The sequence below is a fragment of the Bison bison genome, unplaced genomic scaffold (assembly GCF_000754665.1).
Source record: "Bison bison bison isolate TAMUID 2011002044 unplaced genomic scaffold, Bison_UMD1.0 scf7180017864519, whole genome shotgun sequence".
Classification (NCBI taxonomy): domain Eukaryota; kingdom Metazoa; phylum Chordata; class Mammalia; order Artiodactyla; family Bovidae; genus Bison; species Bison bison.
In genome coordinates this window covers 895,277-914,447 of record NW_011495072.1, presented here as the reverse complement: position 1 = coordinate 914,447, position 19,171 = coordinate 895,277, and the positions used below count along the sequence as shown (strand labels likewise).

Genomic DNA, 19,171 nt, shown 5'->3' with positions numbered 1-19,171 from the left:
GCTGCCGACGGCCCTGAGCACGGCCTCCCAGTCGCGGTGAGTAGGACCCGGGGAGCAGCCCCTTCTCTGGAGATGCTGCCCCTCACGCCGCCCAGGGCCCTTTGAGCCTGCCCCAGTGCCCGCAGCCCCTTGGGTCTCGCTCCGGGGAGGCTAACATGGCTGGGACTGAGCGGTTGTCATCTGCGGGAAATGGCACTGTGGCGTTGCCTTGGGAAAACAGGATCCTGAGGACCGACCTTAAGGCCCCGGCAGGGAAGGCTGGTGAACGGGCGGTGAAACAGTCTTCTTCCAGACTTGATTTCGAAATTCTGAGAACTCTGTTTTGGAACAGACTGGCATTAAAGTTGCCTGTGATAATGGCCTCATTTATTCTGCAGCTGTTGTTTGAGTCCTTGCTCTTTGCAGAGTCAGGGCTTAAATATGGAAATAAGACGGACTTCAATTGACCAAATGAAACTGTTCTGAATGGAAAGTCAAGAATCTTTGGAAATCTTCGTAAAGACATAGATGTACAAAAGAATTCTTTGTTTAGGCAGCTCTGAAATTTGTGGATTTGTGATTACAGCAGTATTTTTGGCAGTTCCAGTTTTAATTAGAAGCCTGTGTAAAACCTCTGATGATATTAGAGTTTGTTGGTAAATTATTACACCCTTTTGGGCTCTCAGTAGTGCTAGGGAAGTTTGTTGCTTAGAGGTTTTCCTTCCTGAAACTACTTAGAAGGTTCGTTGCTATTGTTTTCTTGGTAATTTAAAGTTTAGAACAAACGCTACCAATTTAATTTCTGTGTATTTTTATAATTCACGCCTTTATTCGGTCTCACCGGGCTGTTGGGGTACTCTTCCCTAATTAGTTTTCAGGTATTTAGTCTTAACCCTTTAAATGCTATGACCCTCACAGGCCCTATGCTCGATTTGTATTATTTTTCCTATTCTCTCCCACACCAGTCAGGACGGCTGGACATCTCATTGCTTATTGTTATCAATTCTTATATAGTCAGGACTCCTCGTCCTCACTTTTCTTCTCTGTAAATTGAAGATGTGTCTGACTTCCTCTGGGATTCTTGTAAGATTCAAAAAAAATGAATGTCAAGGTGAAAATACTTCATAAATGGAAGGCTGCCTGTAAGACCCACCCCGTCACCTCTCAGAATCTTGACATTCTTCAGGTCCAGTTCGTCTTCCTCTTTAAAACCAGTTTTTACCCTGCTCCACAGCAATTAGAATCTCCTTTGTCAGAACATTAAGCAAATGCATTGCCTGTGCTATTTTAAATATTTTAAGCACATCATTGCATGCTACCTTAGAAGTGTCTTGAAAACTAGACTGTAAGCCCTAGGAGACACGGAGGGGTGCAGCTCAAAGGAAAGACTTCAGATTTTGGGTGGTCATTCCATTTAAGTAAATAGTGAAAGCCCATTAAAAAAAAATATCAGTTTTACACACAAATAGTTGCCTTGAACACCCGCTAGAATATACATTAGTAGTGATTCAGTTTGTTTAACAAGAGTAAGAATTTAGATCCTCTATGATATTTTTAGCCCTAAACTACTAGAGAGAAGTTGGACATGCTGTTTGAAGAGAAATGAGTCCTGAGTGTGTTAGAACTTGAGCCTGGCCTGTTAGCTACTCCTTTGGGTGATCAGGTGTGTCGTGTTATGTTGGTGTCTTATCACATTAAACCTTGACCCGTGGGTTTCCTGAGTTAAACTTTAGAATGGAATTGCTCTACTGCCTCCCTGCTAGGAAGAGGGACCCTGTTAACTTCAGTCTCCACACGGTTCTAGGTGAGCTCTTTGGCTTTGGAGTGAAGTTTTAGGAATGGAAGATGAGTGTCTAGTAGAACCCGTTTTAGTGGCTCCTTCAGTTCAGAGAGAGGCAGAGTTCTTGCCTTTTGGCCTTGAGAGAAAGCACAGCTTTGCCCACAGAGATGGAGGGGAGAAAGTGATTATTGTTTTTTGACAATTCTGTGTATGTATTTGATCTAATTAATATTCTTTAGTGAAAGTCATTTCTGTCTCTTTGCAACCCCACGGACTATACAGTCCATGGCATTCTCCAGGCCAGAATACTGGAATGGGTAGCCTTTCCCTTCTCCAAGGGATCTTGCCAACCCAGGGATCGAACCCAGGTCTCCCACATTGCAGGTGAATTCTTTGCCAGCTGAGCCACCAGGGAAGCCCAATACTCCTTACATAAGGAATATTATTCTTATTTTTTCCAAAAGTCCTGTAGTACTCGTAGGCATCCGTTTCCTAGCAAAGTTACCATCAGCAAACCGTTTGTACAAGTGAAAATGGATCAAATCAAATTTACTAGTAGAGTCCACTCTCTGCTTGTTTTTTCCCCCTTCTTAGGATATTCCACTACAGCAAAATCTTGACCAATATCTATTTACGGTAAATACTGTTACAGATGAATCAGAAACTGTGCTTCAGACTTTTTCTACTCTAGTTGTCAAGGAATGACCTTATTAGGTTTTGTTTGTACTGCGTGTGCTCATTGAAAACCAAACAGTAATTTTCTAGTGACAGGATTGACTTCTTTTTATTAGGGATGCCAAATAATAGAGAATTACCACTCACTTTATACAAACATTAATTCTGTCATGAAAATAGCCTTCTACAATAGCTTCAACATTTTCTTTTGGTAAAATGTTACAAAGGTTTATGCCTGGCCCCCTTGGACAGCGTTGTCATACTTTTGCTGCTTACTTCTTAAGTTGTTGTAATAGTTACCAAGAAATTTGACAGTTCCATGTCAGCCATTCATGGAAGTTGCCTTTCCTGCTTAGTTTAGGAAATTATATTGTTTGTTAGGAAAGAATTACCAATACATTGTTAATTGTTTAGGAAATAATATTTCTGTCACTCTCTTTTTAACTTTTATCTATACAGAACTAGACAAATAGTGCGAAGAACACCTGCCCACCTTTACTTAGATTCTGCCCGTTGTCGTCATCGTTCCTTATTTGCTTCATCGTGTCACACATACTCTTTCTGTCCTCTCTACCTTTCTGTCTCCCTAAAAGTTCTGTTCTCTGAACCATCTGTGAGGACACTGCACACCTCTCTACCCCAAACACCTCAGTGTGTACCTTCTAAGAGTTAAAGATGTGCAGAATTTTAATAATTATTTTGTAGACTGAGCCTATGTAAGAATTATATAAATAATAAATTATTTTCAGAGAGTAGGTATTTCTGAACATGACAGACATTGTGGGATAATTTTAGAGAAAAGATGAGTAACATGGCTTCAGGATGGCATTTCTTCCTAGAACGTTCATGACCTTGTCCTAGCATCTTTCCTTTTTTATCAGTATCCCCTTTTCCACTGGGTCCTTGCCTTTAGCTTGAAGCATGAGCAGATCTTCTCCTTTCTTTTGTCTTTTCTCACCCTCAAAATAGTGTCCTAGCTCCTTCCTTCCCTTTGCCCTTTCCACCGCACTTCCCATTTGCTCATTTCCCCATTGTAATCTGCCTTCTGCCTCTTCTACTTTTCCGAAGCTGCCCCTTAAAGGACACCAAAGATGGACTTGCCAAATTCAGTGGTTTCTTAGTCATCATTCTTTTTGACTTCCTCCTTCCTAAGACTCTTCTGTTAGCTTCTACTCTCTTCTGATTTTCTTTCCAGCTTTCTGACTTTTCCTCCTGCTTTCCTTTATTAATACATGCAAAAAATATTTGAGTGCCCACTGTAGGTCAGAACAGTTTTTGGTTGCTAGGGATACAGCAGTGAACAAGACAGACTGAAACTCTGCTGTCATGGAGAGAGATCAATAATTTTTAAAACTAATTTTAAGTTATAATAAATGCTAAGAAAAAATGTAAAGTGATGTGATTCTGAGTGATTTATAGTAGCAGTTTTAGATATGATAGTAGCAGCTCTGTCTTAATTTGGGCTGAATGACAGAAGGTAATGAGTCAGCTGAAAGTTTCAGAAAAGAACATTCCAGTTAGAACTACCACCAGAAAGTTTCTGAGGCAAGAACCTTCTGAGCTTGCACGAAGGACAGAAAGGAGCGACAGTATGGGCAGAGCAGCCGGCAGTCGGCTGGTGTGAGAGCTGGGTAAGCGAGGGTCAGATCAAGTGCAGGATTTGAAGGGAAAACATCACATAATCTGACATTTTTTAAAGGCCACTCTGATGCTGGAGGGAGGGTGGGATCGGTCTGGGCATGAGTGGGCGCAGTTCGGGCTTTTGCAGTGGTCTAGGCTGGAGCCGTTCGTGGTAGTGCAGATGGAGAGGAGGTGAGTTCTGGATAGCTTCCGAAGGCAGAGGTGACAGAGGGCGGTGAGGGGCTAAATGGATTGGATTGGAGGCACATGGAGGGAGTTGAAGGGAATTCCAAGTTTTTTGGCTTGAGAAATGTTCTTTGGACACTTTTAAAAGTCATGTTCCCTAGTTTTTTTCACTCAGTTTTCTTTTCTAGGGTTAATGTCATTGATTCTTTCATGCATCTATCACCTATAATAGATTCTTCACATCTCTACCCAGGGTCAAATGCAGCTGTGTACTACACATTTCCACTTTGATTCCCACGTTATCCAAAAGGGACTCTCCGCTTTTCTTGCCAGTCTTACATTTCTTCAGAGTATTTTCCCTTGTCCAGTCAACCAAAGTAGGGGCTTGGGAATTATCCACCCCTTTTCTTCATTTCCATCTTTTTGTTTTGGCTCTGTCCTGCAGCATGTGAGATCTTAGTTCCACAACCAGCGAGCGAACCCATGCATTGGGAGCACGGAGTCTTAGCCATGTACCATCAGGGTAGTCCCTATTTCCGTCTTTCAGTTGGTCATTTGTTCACCCAACATTGAACTCCTGCTGGGAACCAGGAATTGTGGTGCCAGACCTATGTCATGTAGTCATCGCAAAGCCCTGTTGAAGGCTGTAAAACCTATGGGAATACTAGGAGAGGTGAAGTTTCACCCTTGGGTGAAGTTTGGAAAGTGTTACTTCTAAAGTGGGTCTTAATATTTTGCCAGATGTTTTCCCAAAGGGTGTTAACATGAAGCACTAATTTCATGGGCTATTAAAAGTTCTAGAGTTGCACAGATTTGGGTGATACTGGAATAAACAAATTTAAACAGTTTCCGTTATTGAGGAGGTTTCCAAGCATTTAATAGCTTAATATGCATGTGGGCTTGCACTCATAAGAGCAGGGAACATCTAATAGGATTTTGATCCCTTTGGAAAACTAGGCAAAAGCACAAAACCGTGACAGTGACTAATTCTTTGAATTTAAGACTTTAAGTGCCAGAGGCTGGAAGATAAAACTGGAAAGGGAGGAGTCATATCACAAAAAGCTTTATGTTTGATACTGGGTGTATGGACTAAATAATTTTGAAACATTGTGAACCTCCCTGACAGATTTTTGTTGACATTTTAAGCTTATCAGAATTATAATGCATATGTCGTGTTGATCAATAGTATACTAAATTACCATAACTCAATTTAAATGAAATATATGAACTAAGAACATTTATGTAACACATGAAGTACTACGTATGTTTAATGTGAATCAGCTGTTTTAAAAAGAGAAAAGGGCAAAAATGCTATTTATAGCGGCAGAGGATATAACTTCCAGAGAATCATAAATGTTAACATTTTAAAATAAAATGATTACATCACTTTTAAAAAATGTCTAGTGGAATCTGAAAACTTTAGTGATGTGCTTTTGTCAGCCACTTAAAGAATGCTTTTCTATAACAGAAATTTCATTTTTCAATTAATTGATTTTTCCTGGCTGCACTGGGTCTTTTGCTGCACGTGGGCTTTCTCTAGTTGTGGTGCGCAGGCTTCCCCTCGTTGCCGTGACCTCTTGCTGTGGAGCACAGGCTAGGTAGGGTGTGCAGGCTTGGTAGTCATGGCGCGTGGGCCCAGTTGCTCTGAGACGTGGGATCTTCCCAGACAAGGGATCAAACCTGTGTCCCCTGATTGGCAGGTGGATTCTTGACCACTGGATCACCAAGGACGTCCCGGACATTTTTCTCTTGAAACTTGCATTTCTTTTTTCTTTGTCTTTATTGAAGTATAGGTGATTTACAATGTTGTGCTAGTTTCAGGCACATAGCAGAGTAATTCAGCCATACACACATGTGTATCTATTTTTTCTCAGATTCTTTTTTCCTTATAGGTTATTAAAACTATGCAGTGAATTCCCTTTCTGCTCTTATTAAAGTCAATTTATAAGGAATTCCCTGGTGGTCTAGTGATTGGGACTCTGCTGTTTCACTTCAGAGGACCCAGGTTCGATCCCTGGTAGAGGAAAAAATCCCACAAACCCCATGGTGCATCCAAAAAAAAAAGTTGATTGATACAAAAGAATATAGTAGCATTTATAAGATTATATGTGTTATATATATTTGATATTTTAACAAGTTATTATAGTAAATTAGTATACAACAAACAACATGCATTATGCATTTTTATAAATAACTTATGCAGAAAAGTACAGGTTTATTATACTTACCTGGCGATCACCAAGGTGGTTTTCCCAGGTCAGTCCTTCGCACTCCACATGTGCTGACTCCTGCAATTCCCCAGACGTGGGAAGTTCGCCTGCATAATTTGTGGTAGTAGGGGACTGTGTTCACGTGTTCCCCTGAAGAAAAAAAAAAGTACAGGTTTATTAGACTTGCCTCTCAGTGAGATGGAGGAGGCTTTTCCGCCTAAATTTGTTCACATAACTGTGGCTGAATATTACTTATTGACAAAATGACAGTTTTTAATTCTATTCCTATTTTTTTGTCTTTACAAATTTAAGTTCCAGAAATCCTTGTTTGCCTAAGCATAAAAGAAAGGAGGAAATTTAATTCTAGTAATGTTCAAGTTTTTGAAATTTGAATTGTATGCCCGAAATCACATAGTGATATGTATCATCAAAAATTAATTTGTTAATTAGACAACAACTTGGTTAGGTATACTGTCAGTTTTAATGAAAGCAGAAAATTAGAGACCATCTGACTTATAAAAGGATAATCTCATCATCAGTCATTCACTTTCTCACCAAGAAATGTAACAGAGGCTTTACCAAATCTTATCAATTGATTGTCGATTATACCTGTTATTCTTTCATTTAGAAGGATCTTGTATAACCTAATTACTCAAAATTGATTGGGAAAATAAAAATATTATTCACTTCAGTACACCTTTGGCAGTAGTTTTTGATAAATACTTTTATCCACTTCAGGTATGTTTTCATCAAAACCTTAGAACTGTGACTGTCACTTGTTCACTGTTTGCCAGTGCCTACCAGGTAACCCAGTTGGCAGAATCAGTCTTCATTGTCTGGTTAATCAGCTTCCTGTCAGAAACGGTTTGACTTCATTTTTCAAATACACATAATACCATACATCCCATGAGTACCATCTCACTTCTGAATTCTAAGGGAGAGAGTTGAACAGTGTGGAGCCTTGTCGTGAGTTTTATTGTCCCATCAGACACTGTGCATTGCCTGCATGTGTCTTACTCATATTAAGCATTCTTTTGAAGCGCTGTATGTTATTGGTGAGTTGAGGATGGAAGAATGATGTTTCTATGATGAAAAATATCAGCACTCTGGCGGCCCACTCTGCGCAGTCTAATTGAGAGCGTCCCAACTCACAGGCTGAACTTTGGCAAGTTAAGTACTCAAGGCCCTTAAGTTAGTGAAGAACTACTGTGCCTAGCAGAGCAGTGTAAGACGCTGTGGTATTCAGTGAACTTTAGAGCAGCATCCGTGTTGCTGGCCTGGTGGAGCAGCCTGTCATTGAGGTATTACAGCAATTGGCACCATGGAAATGAAGCCCATATGCAGCACTCCAAGATCCCTAAAATGCTTGGATTGCAGTTCTTTTAAAATAACCTAATTTCTCTAGATGTCTTTACATGTATGCCCTTCCTTAGTCACATAATGCCTGACACCTGCTCACCATTCAGAACTCTGCTCATGTGTCATCTCCTCTAGGACCTCTTCTCTGAGGCCTTTCTCTAGCCAGGCTGGGTAATTAACCTCTGCCAGAACAACCACACTGTACTTTAATTGGTGTGTTTGCTGCTCTCCATTAGACTGAGCAACCTGAGAGCAAGACCAATAACGTAGCACATACCTGCTACATACTTGGCAGTCAGCAAGCATTTGTTGAATAAATGTTAATGAGATTGTGGAAGGAGCTGTGAATTGGGAGTCAGAAGCTGTACGTTTTTAGGCTGGAGTCATGTCAGAGGTGGACTTAACAGAGGTGACCGTAGCCCCTGATTTATACTGCCATGTTCATTGTGGCCTTGTTCATAATAGCCGAGAGGTGGGAGCAATCTTAAGTTTCCATCAGCAGATGAATGGATGAAGAGAATGTGACATATACATACAGTGGACTATTATTCAGCCTTAAAAAAGAGGGAAATCTTGTCATATGTTGAAACGGATGAATCTTAAGGACATTGTGCTAAATGAAATAAACCCACAATATTCAGATATCACAGATATCTGAGATATCTAAAATAGTTGAACTCTTAGAAAGTATAAAATGGTAGTAGCCAGGGGCTGGAGGGAAGGGGAGAATTATTTAATGGATGTGCAGTTTCAGTTTTGCAAGATGAAGAGCACCAGAGATTTGTTGCACAGCAGTGTGCATACAGTTAACACTGCTACTGCACTGTACACGTAAAACAGCTCAGGATGGAAACGTTTATCATAAGGCTTTTGGCCACCTTTTTTTCCTAAGTATAGTTGAGTTGCAGTGCTGTGTTACTTGTTGCTGTATAGCGAGGTGACTCAGTTTTACATACACACACTTTTTCATATTCTTTTCGATTATGGTTTATCACAGGACATGGAGTGCAGCTACCTGTGCTATGTAGCAGGACCCTGTCTATCCATTTTGTATATTACCAGTTTGCATCTGCTAATCCCAAACTCCCAGTCCAGCCTTCTCCCATTCCTCACTGCCTTGGGAACCACAAGTCTATTGTCTGTGCCCCTGATTCTATTTTCATTTCATAGATAGGTTCATTTGTGACCACAATATTTAAAAAGTATAATATACACAGTATTTTGTATATTAACTACAAAACAAAAACTATAATTTTCTAAGTCATATGCCTGGAAAATTTTTAGCAGTTATAAGGGTTTTATTTATTGGCCACGCCATGTGACATGTGGGATCTTAGCTCTGTGACCAGGGATGAACCTGAGCCTCCTGCATGGGGAGTGTGGAGTCCTACCACTGGACAGGCAGGTGGACTGGATCCCGCATGCTCCAACTAAGAGCCTTCATGCCACGACTAAGACCTGGTGCAGCCGAAAGAAAGGATAAGGCTTGTCAATGGTGCTAGAAAGACCAGAGTCATTTTAAGTGTTAATAAACATTAATAAAGAAAGATATGATAGATGCTAAGATTTTCTGCCTAAATATAGTACAAGGAAGAACCTCATATGTATGTATCTCTAGTCCTATATCATATCTTTATTACCATATATGAATAAAGTCTGTTAATCTAAACAAAAATAAAGGTTGATGCTGTTAATGAGCACAATGCATGCAGGCGAGATAAAGCTGTTTATGGGCCAGGAGTCAAAAAACCTGCATGCAGTGAAAATTTTGGCCTAAAGTAATCTTGTGATTTTAGGCATGGCACTTACAGCTAATGCTGTAAAGAACAGTATTGCATAGGAACCTAGAATGTTAGGTCCATGAATCGAGGTAAAATTGGACATGGTCAAGCAGGAGACGGCAAGAATGAACATCACCATTTTAGGAATCAGTGAACTAAAATGGACGAGAACAGACATTTAATTCAGGTGGCCAGTATATCTACAACTGTGGGCAGGAATCCCTTAGAAGAAATGGAGTAGCCCTCATAGTCAACCAAAGAGTTCAAAATGCAGTAGTTGGGTGCAATCTCAAAAACAACAAAATAATCTCAGTTTGTTTGCAAGGCAAACCATTCAACATCGCAGTTATCCGTGCCCCAACCAGTAATGCCAAAGAAGCTGAAGTTGAAAGGGTTCTGTGAAGACCTATAAGACCTTACAGAACTATAAGACCTATAGACCTTATAGAACACCCAAAAAGACATCCTTTTCATCACAGGGGACTGGAATGCGAAAGTAGGAAGTCAAGAGATACCCGAAGTAACAGGCAAGTTTGGCCTTGGAGTACAAAATGAAGCAGGGCAAAGGCTCACAGAATTTTGCCAAGAGAACGCACTGGTCATAGCAAACACCTTCTTCCAACAACACAAGAGACAACTCTACGCATGGACATCACCCAGTGGTCAGTACTGAAATCAGATTGATTATATTATTTGCAGTCAGAGATGGAGAAGCTCTATACAGTCAGCAAAAACAAGACTTGAAGCAGACTGTAGCTCAGATCATGAACTTCTTAATGCCAAATTCAGACTTAAATTGAAGAAAGTAGGGAAAACCAGTAGGCAATTCAGGTATGACCTAAATGAAATCCCTTATGATTATTTAGTGGAAGTGACAAATAGATTCAAGAGATTAGATCTGATAGAGTGCCTGAAGAACTATGGACAGAGATAAGTAACACTGTACAGGAGGCGGTGACTGAAACCATCCCAAAGAAAAGTGCAAGAAGGCAAAATGGTTGTCTGAGAAGGCCTTACTAATAGCTGAGAAAAGAAGAGAGGAGAAAGAAGAAGTTATACACAACTGAATGTAGAGTTCCAGAGAACAGAAAGGCGAGATAAGAAAGCCTTATGTGAACAGTGAGCCTTATGTGAACAGTGCAAAGAAACAGAGGAAAACAATAGAATGAGAAAGACTAGAGATCATTTCAAGAATATTGGAGATACCAAAGGAACATACCATGCAAAGATGGGCACAATAAAGGACAGAAATGGCAAGGACCTAACATAAGCAGAAGAGATTAAGAAAAGGTGACAGGAATACACAGAAGAACTGTACAAAAAAGATCTTAAGGAACTGGATAGCCACGTTGGTGTGGTCACTCAACTAGCACTGGGCATCCTAGAGTGTGAAGTCAAGTAGGCCTTAGGTAGCATTACTGTACAAACAAAGGTAGCAGAGGCATGGAATGCCAGCTGAGCTATTTCAGTTCCTAAAAGATGATGCTGTTAAAGTGCTGCACTCAACATGTCAGCAGATTTGGAAAATTCAGCAGTGGCCACAGGACTAGAAAAGGTCAGTTTTCATTCCAGTCTCAAAGAAGGGCAATACCAAAGAATGTTCAAGCTACCATACAATTGTGCTCATTTCACATGCCAGCAAGGTAATGCTCAAAATCCTTCAAGCTAGGCTTCAGCAGTACATGAACTGAGAACTTCCAGATGTACAAGTTGGGTTTAGAAAAGGCAGAGGAACCAGAGATCAAATTGCCAACATAGAAAAAGCAAAGGAATTCCAGAAAAACACCTGCTTCATTGACTTTGCTAAAGCATTTAACTGTGTGGGTCATAACAAACTGTGGAAAATTCTTAAAGAGATGGGAATACCAGACCACCTTACCTATCTCCTGAGAAACCTGTATGCGGATCAAGAAGCAGCAATTAGAACTGGACAAAGAACAACAGACTGGTTCAAAATTGAGAAAGGAGTTCATCAAGTATGCATATTGTCACCCTGCTTCTGTGCAGAATATGTCATGCAAAATCTGGGCTGAATGAATCACAAGCTGGAATCAAGATTGCCAGGAGAAATATCAGCAACCTCAAATATACAGATGATATCAATATAATGGCAGAAGGTAAAGAGGAATGAAAGAGCCTCTTGATGAAGTGAAAGAGGAGAGTGAAAAAGCAGGCTTAAACTCAGCATTCAAAAAGCTAATACCATGGTATCTGGTCCCACCACTGCATGGTAAATAGATGGGGTAAAAGTGGAAACAGTGACAGATTTTCTTTTCTTGGATTCCAAAATCATTGCGGACACTGACTGCAGCCATGAAATTAAAAAAAAAAAACAACACTTGTTCCATGGAAGGAAAGCTATGACAAGCTAGACAGAATATTAAAAAGCAGAGACATCACTTTGCCAACAGAAGTCGGTATAGTCAAAGCTATGAGTTTTTCAGTAGTCTTTTGTGGCTGTGAGATTTGGACCATAAGAATTATAAGCACCAGAGCATTGATAATTGTGGTACTGGCGAAGACTCTTGAGAGTCTCTTGCACAGGAAGGAGATCAAACCAGTCAGTCCTAAAGGAAATCAATCCTCAATATTCACTGGACAGACTGATGCCGAAGCTTCAATGCTTTGGCCACCTGATGCAAAGAGCCGACTTACTGAAAAAGACTGTGATGCTGGGAAAGATTGAGGGCAGGAGGAGAAGGGAGCGACAGAGAAATGAGATGGTTGGATGGCATCACTGACTCAATGGACATGAGTTTGAGCAAACTCCAGAAGTTAGTGAAGGACAGGGGAGCGTGGTGTGCTGCAGCCCATGGAGTGGCAGAGTCAGAGATGGCTTAGCAACTGAACAACAATTGTGTGATTTTAGGCATGGCGCTTACTTTCTGCTCCAACTTTTTTACCTTTCAAAGGTATTAAGGAAATACTCTAAGAGACCAGAAATTGTAAAATGAGTAGAAAAATTTTACCTCCAAAGGAGGGAAACTAGTCTAGCACAGTCTAGGCTCCGAGGCATGGATGTGAGTGGTTCAGGGGAGGAAAAATTGATGATGTTTTTAAAACCAGAAGACCACGAACCATCTTCTCCCTCATTGGGAAAGCAGAGTCTCTGAGAGTTGCTGATTGGCTAATGATACCAGGGCCTTTCCACTACGGAAGCCACGGGCTGGCTGCAGACGGCCTGCTGTGGAAGGGGCCCGCTGTCTTGGACTCTGCCCTCAGCCACCTCTGCTGCTTATACACAAGGTGCCTGCTTTGGGATCATGGCGTCCAGTCAGGTCTGCTCTGATATAGGTGACCTAGCTGTTCATGTCAAGAGAATTTTGAAAGAACCAGACTCTTTTAAATTTATCGTCATTTAGTCCTCTTGGAGTCTCATAGGATAGGTATTATATCCAGTTTTACGTGTCAGGAAACTTAAGACTCATAGATTAACTTGCCAGGATTGCCAGCTCAGTGATAGGACCAGAAATTCAGACCAAACTCCAGTACCAAAACTCTTTATCCTTCTACTGTGCCATTTGGCTTCTGCAGATGAGATCCTGCATGAGAAAAAGTTTCATAAAAATTAGATTTTTTTTAATTGGTTAATATTTAGTGTAGAACAATGATTTTTCAAAGATATTCTGGCAGAGGGTCATGTATATCAGAATTACAGTGGTCCCCACTTAACTGCACTTTTGCTTTTGACTGTTTGAGTTACCTGAGGTCAACTATTGTCTGAAAATATTAAATGGAAGATTCTAGAAATAAGTCATAAGTTTTCAATCATGTGCCATTCTGAGCAGTGTGTGAAATCTTGTGCTGCCTCGCTCTGCTGCCTGGGGGTATGAATCACCCCTTTGTCTCACATGTCTATGCTGTGTGTAGACACACCCTGTAGTCACTTAGCCATCTGGGTTATCAGATTGATTGTCCTGGTATTTAAGTGTATGTGTTCATCTGACTCTCATTTTACTCAACAATGGTCCCAAAACAGAAGAGTAGTGATGCAGGAAATCCAGAGCTGCCAAAGAGGAGGTGTGAAGTGCTTCCTCCAGTGGGACGGGCCAGAGTTCAGCACCTTCCCGGCCTCAGCATCCACCGAGGGTGGCGCCCCACGCAGCACTTGGGGCGTGTTTACCTGTGTATCTTTTTTGTCTGCAGGTACCCTCCCTCTTCCACCTCTTCCTTGACTTTCATCCCTTATCACTGCTCCAATGAGTCACTCTTATTGATGGGACTGTGTCATATCCCTTAGTTGTGTGGGGATAGCTTAAATGTTTGGTTTCAGTTTTTCACTCTTTGGGTCATATTATACACCTGCATCCTTGCCATAGCTTCAGAACAGGCAGAGGATACACCCCCATTCCTTAATTTGGAGCTTGGACTGATGAATTACTTTGGCCAATGAGATGTTATGAAACAGTGTTTTTTTTTAATTCAGAAAACAAAAGCTGAGAAATATTATAAAATGTGAAATATATGTGTGAATTATACATATGAAGTATGAGTAATTTTCCCAAAATTTAAAGAAAAAAAAGAGAAAAAGCTAAAAATCGAGAAGAAAATTTGAGGATGAGTGTAGGAGATTGAACATCAGAAAAATAGAAATGACTGGAAGAAAGAAATGATTTAACTTGAGAATTTGAGGGCGTGAGCGGCCAGAGTAAAGGGGCACATTGTGCTCAGCACTGGGGAAGAAAACAGACCCGTGGCAGTCATACAGTTTCTCAACATGAGTTTAAAGAGGAGAACAGACTTCCAGCATGGGGAGGGTACCAGCTCACATCTCAAGAATCAAGGGTATCTTTGGACTTCTTGGCAGCAACATAGGCATCAAGAAGGCAATAGTACGGTGCTGACATTCTGAAGTAAAACGATTACCAACCTAGAATTACATAGCTAGCCAAAGTATACAGCAAGAATGAGTATAGAATAGTCATTTTCAGAAATCAGATATCTAAAAAATTTTAACTGTCACATACCTTTTCTTAAGTTACTGTAAGAAATACTCCATCAAAATTGAAAGAATAAATCAAGGAAGAATGAAACATGAGACACAGAAAATAAGAGACCCAACAGAAAAAAATGGCAAGGTTTCACTTGGAGGAGGAAGATAAGTGATGCCAGCATGGTAGCTCTGCATCAGACGTGACACGCAGCCGAGCCAGGCGGCTGCAGCGTGAGCCAGTGTGTGAACTGAGGACAGAATGCCGAGAGAACCTGGCCCAGACCCTCAGCGGTGCCTGGCTCATCTTGATCATGTCTTCTATCCAGGCTTTGCCAAGGACACTCATGGACGTTAAAACTTTTCCCTGAGAGCAGAGGGTAGGCCACCTTGGACTCAGAAGCCGAAGTGCAGATCAGCCCACTCTCACAGACCAGACTTCTGCGGCATGTCCAGCGCCTGGCCCGCACGCTGCTTGTCTTGCCGGGCTCCCAACTGTGGAAAGCACTGTGTTTCCCAGGACTGGCTTGTGACCTTGCTTGCATCTTCCTCAGAGGGGGCCTTGTCAACTTCCATGGAAGCGGAAGTCAGACCGTGGCCTGAGACTGCTCTGCTCTCCTCCTTCTGGAGCCTCCGTCCAGTGAGATCAGTGCTGCCCCCTCCTCGCGTGGCTGGTGTTCGCTGGCCCTCCATTTCCAAGACGAGGCGCTATGTGGAGTGGGGATGGATTACATGAGGGTGGTAGAGCTATTATTAAAAGCGGTCAACACAAAATCAGGGTATTAATGATTTGTGGCAAGTGTTGAAGGGAAGAGAAATGGGCTTCTAAGGAGAACTTCTCCGACTTAATGTGCATATGAATCACTTGGAGATCTGTTAAAAAGCAGATTATAAGGCAGAGGAGGAAGCTGAGATTCAGCGCTTTTTAAACCTTCCAGGTGATGCTCATTCTTTTGTGGGACAATACTTTGAGTGCCAGCTTTGTAAAGTGCTGGACTCTTGTTTCTTAGCTTGAGCAGTTGATACACAGTGTTCATTTTATTATTACTCTTCATATATGCATATATTGTGATATCTTTCACAACAAAAAGATTTTAATTGCAAAGGAAAAATGTAATAGAAGAAAGATGTATTGAGCAAAAATCCTGGAGATGTAAAACATGTCAAATTATAAAAGCCTTGACTACATTATTATATTAGGGTTCACCAGAGAAACAGTGCCATTAGGAGACATATATATGGGGCTGGGGAGGAGGGCAATGATTGGTTTTATTGTAATGAATTGGCTCACACAGTGACAGAGGCGGACAAGTCCCAAGATCTGCGGTTGCCAAGCTGAAGACCCAGGAGAACCAGTGCTATAGTTGCACAGTTTGGTATGCTCCAGACTCCGTGAAGAGCTGGGGTTCGAGGCCCCAGTGGAGAGGGGCCTCAGAATGACAGTAGTCAGTCCGCACAAGAGCTTGTCAGGAACACCAGACAGGTCCCCAAGAAGCTGAAGAGATGGAGTGTCTCAAGATGGAGATGAAATGCATATCTCAAGAGACACCTGGAGCACTGGCACAGAATCCGGTGGACAAATGTGTGGAAAACCACAGAAAAAGAGTGTAACCGTTTACACTGTTGTCCTAAATGTTTTTATTAGAAAGTCTAGTCCTAGGTTGGATTCTGAGGTGTAGCTTGAGCACATGTGTGCAGTCTGTTATGTGGAGAGTTGGGAATTTACGCGTGTTCTGTGCCTGTGCGGCCCCAGCCTGTGGCAGGGAGCTGTGACGCTGCAGGTGGGTGTTTGCGGCTCGTTTCTCAGTGTTCTCTATTGTGTCTTCTAGACGTGAGCAGTTACGATGTGAGCAGCTGTCACTCCCGTGGTCATTTCACACACACACTCTTCTGCCATTGCTTTTGAGTTACAATTACCGCTGATCTTCCTCTCGCTGTCTTTACCCTTTCTGAGCCTTAGTTTCCTTCCGTGTAAAATGGTGATAACAGCTGCTTTGCAGAGTTACTCTGCCTAGCATAGAATATATACTTAATAAATGATAACTGTTTCTGCTTTACGAGATTTCTTTTCATATTTATATTTTTAAAATTTTTCACTTATTCCTGGCTGTGCTGGGTCTTTGTTGCTGTGCTCAGGTTTTCTCTAGCTGCAGTGGGGTGGGGGGGCTGCTCTCTAGTTGGGGGCACAGGCTTCTCATTGCAGTGGCTGCTCTTGTTGCCAAGCACAGGCTGTAGGTGCGAGGGCTCAGTAGTTGCGGTACATGGGCTCAGTAGTTCGGGCACACAGGCTTAGGTGCCCTGAGGTGTGTGGGATCTTCCCAGACCAGTGTCTCCTGCATCGGCAGGTGGATTCTTAATCACAGGACCACCAGGGAAGTCCAGGGGATTTCTTTTTAAATGTTTGTTTTTATTTTGTTGTTTTTGATCTCCTGCTGACCTTTGTTCATCAAATGAAGTATGAACTGGTTTGGCAAACTTGGCAATCTGAACCACCAGGCAGAATTTAGAGATCTGTTTACTGATGAGCGTTAATGACTCAAGTCCCAATCTAGTGCTGAAAAGACAGAGTTGAATGAGGGAGTGACCCTTCCTTTGGGGCTAACAGAGACGGGCCATCCCTGTGCTGTGTTACATGTGCCACATTGGAGGATAACATGAAAAGCCAGTGGAAAACTCTGCAGTCGCCTCTGGGAATTGAGGAAGACTTTAATGTGGGCACTGGGTGCTCTTTACTGTGGAGTGCCGAGGGGTGCCCACATAGCTCCCTGTGTTCCTGGGACATCCACATCTCTGCCTGCTCACCTCCATCCTTAGGACCCGTGGCCTCTCCCCATCACAGGCCTGGGAGTCCCTCAGAACAGCGCCACTGAACCTGACCTCTCTGCTGCCACCGTCATTTCTTACTCTGCTCTACCCACACACGAGCCTGCCAGGTACACACTTTTCCCAAAGACCTTTGGGCAAAACCCTATCAGCAAACCTGCTAGTTCCACCTTCAACATACGTCCAGAATTGGCCACAGCTCTCCACTTCTGCTACTGTCACCCCGATCTAGGCCACTGTTTCTTTCTTTAGAAGAAAAAAGTATTGTTTCGGCTGTGCTGTCTCTCCGCTGCTGCGCAGGCTTTTTTCCAGTTTTGGCGCGAGGGGGCTGCTCAAGTTGCGGCCTGTGGGCTTCTCAGTGCAGCGGCTGCTTGTGTGCAGAGCACGGGCTCTAGGGCATGGGCTCAGCAGTTGCAGCCCTTGGGTTTCAGGGCTCGGGCTCCAGAGCTGTGGCTCACAACCTGAGTTGCTCCGTGGCATGTGGGATCTTCCTGGACCAGGGATTAAACCCATGTCTCCTGCATTGGCACAGGGATTCTTTACCACTGGTCCGCCCCCGGTCCACTGTTCCTTTTACCTGGATCATGGCCTCCGGACCATTCTTCCTGTTTCCCTGTTCTTCCTGTGGTCTCTGTCCAGCAGCCAGCACAATTTTTTTTTCCTGCTGGCCCCTGCCACAGGTTTTCCATCTCGCCAGCCTTTAACCAGAGCCCACAGACCCTGTGCAGTGTGGTACCCCTGTCCTTCTTGCCCCCTACTCCTCCTCGATCCTTTCTGGCACCATCTCTCCATGCTCCCCATCACCACCACTGGGCACACTCCCACTCAGCCTCTGAATCACTCTTCCAGGAGATGGCACTGCTCACTCACTCATCTCTCACAGATTCTAGTTCAGAATTCTCAGCACTCAGTGAGGCCTTTACTGAGCAGACTTAAAAAATCATAAGCCCCACATAAACTCCCTTTCTATGCTTTATTTCCTTGGGAGTACAAGTTGATTAAAATTTCGACTCTAGGAAAGCAAGGGATTTGTCTGTTTTGTTCCCTGCTATATCGCCAAGGCCCAGGCAGCGGCTGGCTTGGCAAGCGCTCAGTAGATTCTGGTTGAATACTCTGAGTGAGACAAGAAGGAAGTTGGGAGAAACTGATAAGGGGCAAGGTTGAGGCTTCCTAGCCAGGTAGCTGCCCATGCAGAGTCATTACAGGGCCTGGTGTGTTGAAGTTCAGCTTGCCTAACACAGGAAGGCAGGCTGTGAGAAGGAGCCTTGTGTGCAGCAAGGGGCCTGCTGGCAGAAAGAGGCAGCAGGTTTAGGAGCCCTCCCTTGTCTTAGCGTTGTCCTGGAAACTTAGCTTCAGCGCTGGTTTCTAGAGCTGTGCCGTCCTGCTGTGCCTCCATAGCCACCAGCCATGGAGGACTGTTAAATCTTTGAAGTTTGTCTGATGGTTTAGTCGGTAAGTCGTGTCAGATTCTTGCAACCTCATGGACTGTAGCCCACCAGGCACCTCCGTCCATGGGATTTTCCAGGCAAGAATCATCACTTCAGTTCAGTCGCTTAGTCGTGTCTGACTCTCTGCAACCCCATGGACTGCAACATGCCAGGCTTCCCTGTCCATCACCAGCTCCCAGTGTTTCCTCAAACTATGTCCATCAAATCAGTGATACCATCCAACCATCTCATCCTCTGTTGTCCCCTTCTCCTCCTGCCTTCAATCTTTCCCAGCATTGGGGTCTTTTCCAATGAGTCAGCTCTTCACATCAGGTGGACAAAGTATTGGAATTTCAGCTTCAGCATCAGTCCTTCCAATGAATATTCAGGACTGATTCTGT

At 42.8% G+C, this 19,171-nt stretch overlaps 1 protein-coding gene across 1 annotated transcript in view; it reads left to right on the top strand.

The window, feature by feature from the left end:
• Nucleotides 1–19,171, top strand: part of MAML1 (mastermind-like 1 (Drosophila)) — a gene marked incomplete at its 5' end in the record, with an annotated part of 61,747 nt that continues 42,576 nt past the window's right edge. The window contains one exon of the mRNA XM_010831010.1: nt 1–36. Within this exon, the coding sequence (XP_010829312.1) occupies nt 1–36 (36 nt within the window). The remainder of the gene's footprint in view (nt 37–19,171) is intronic.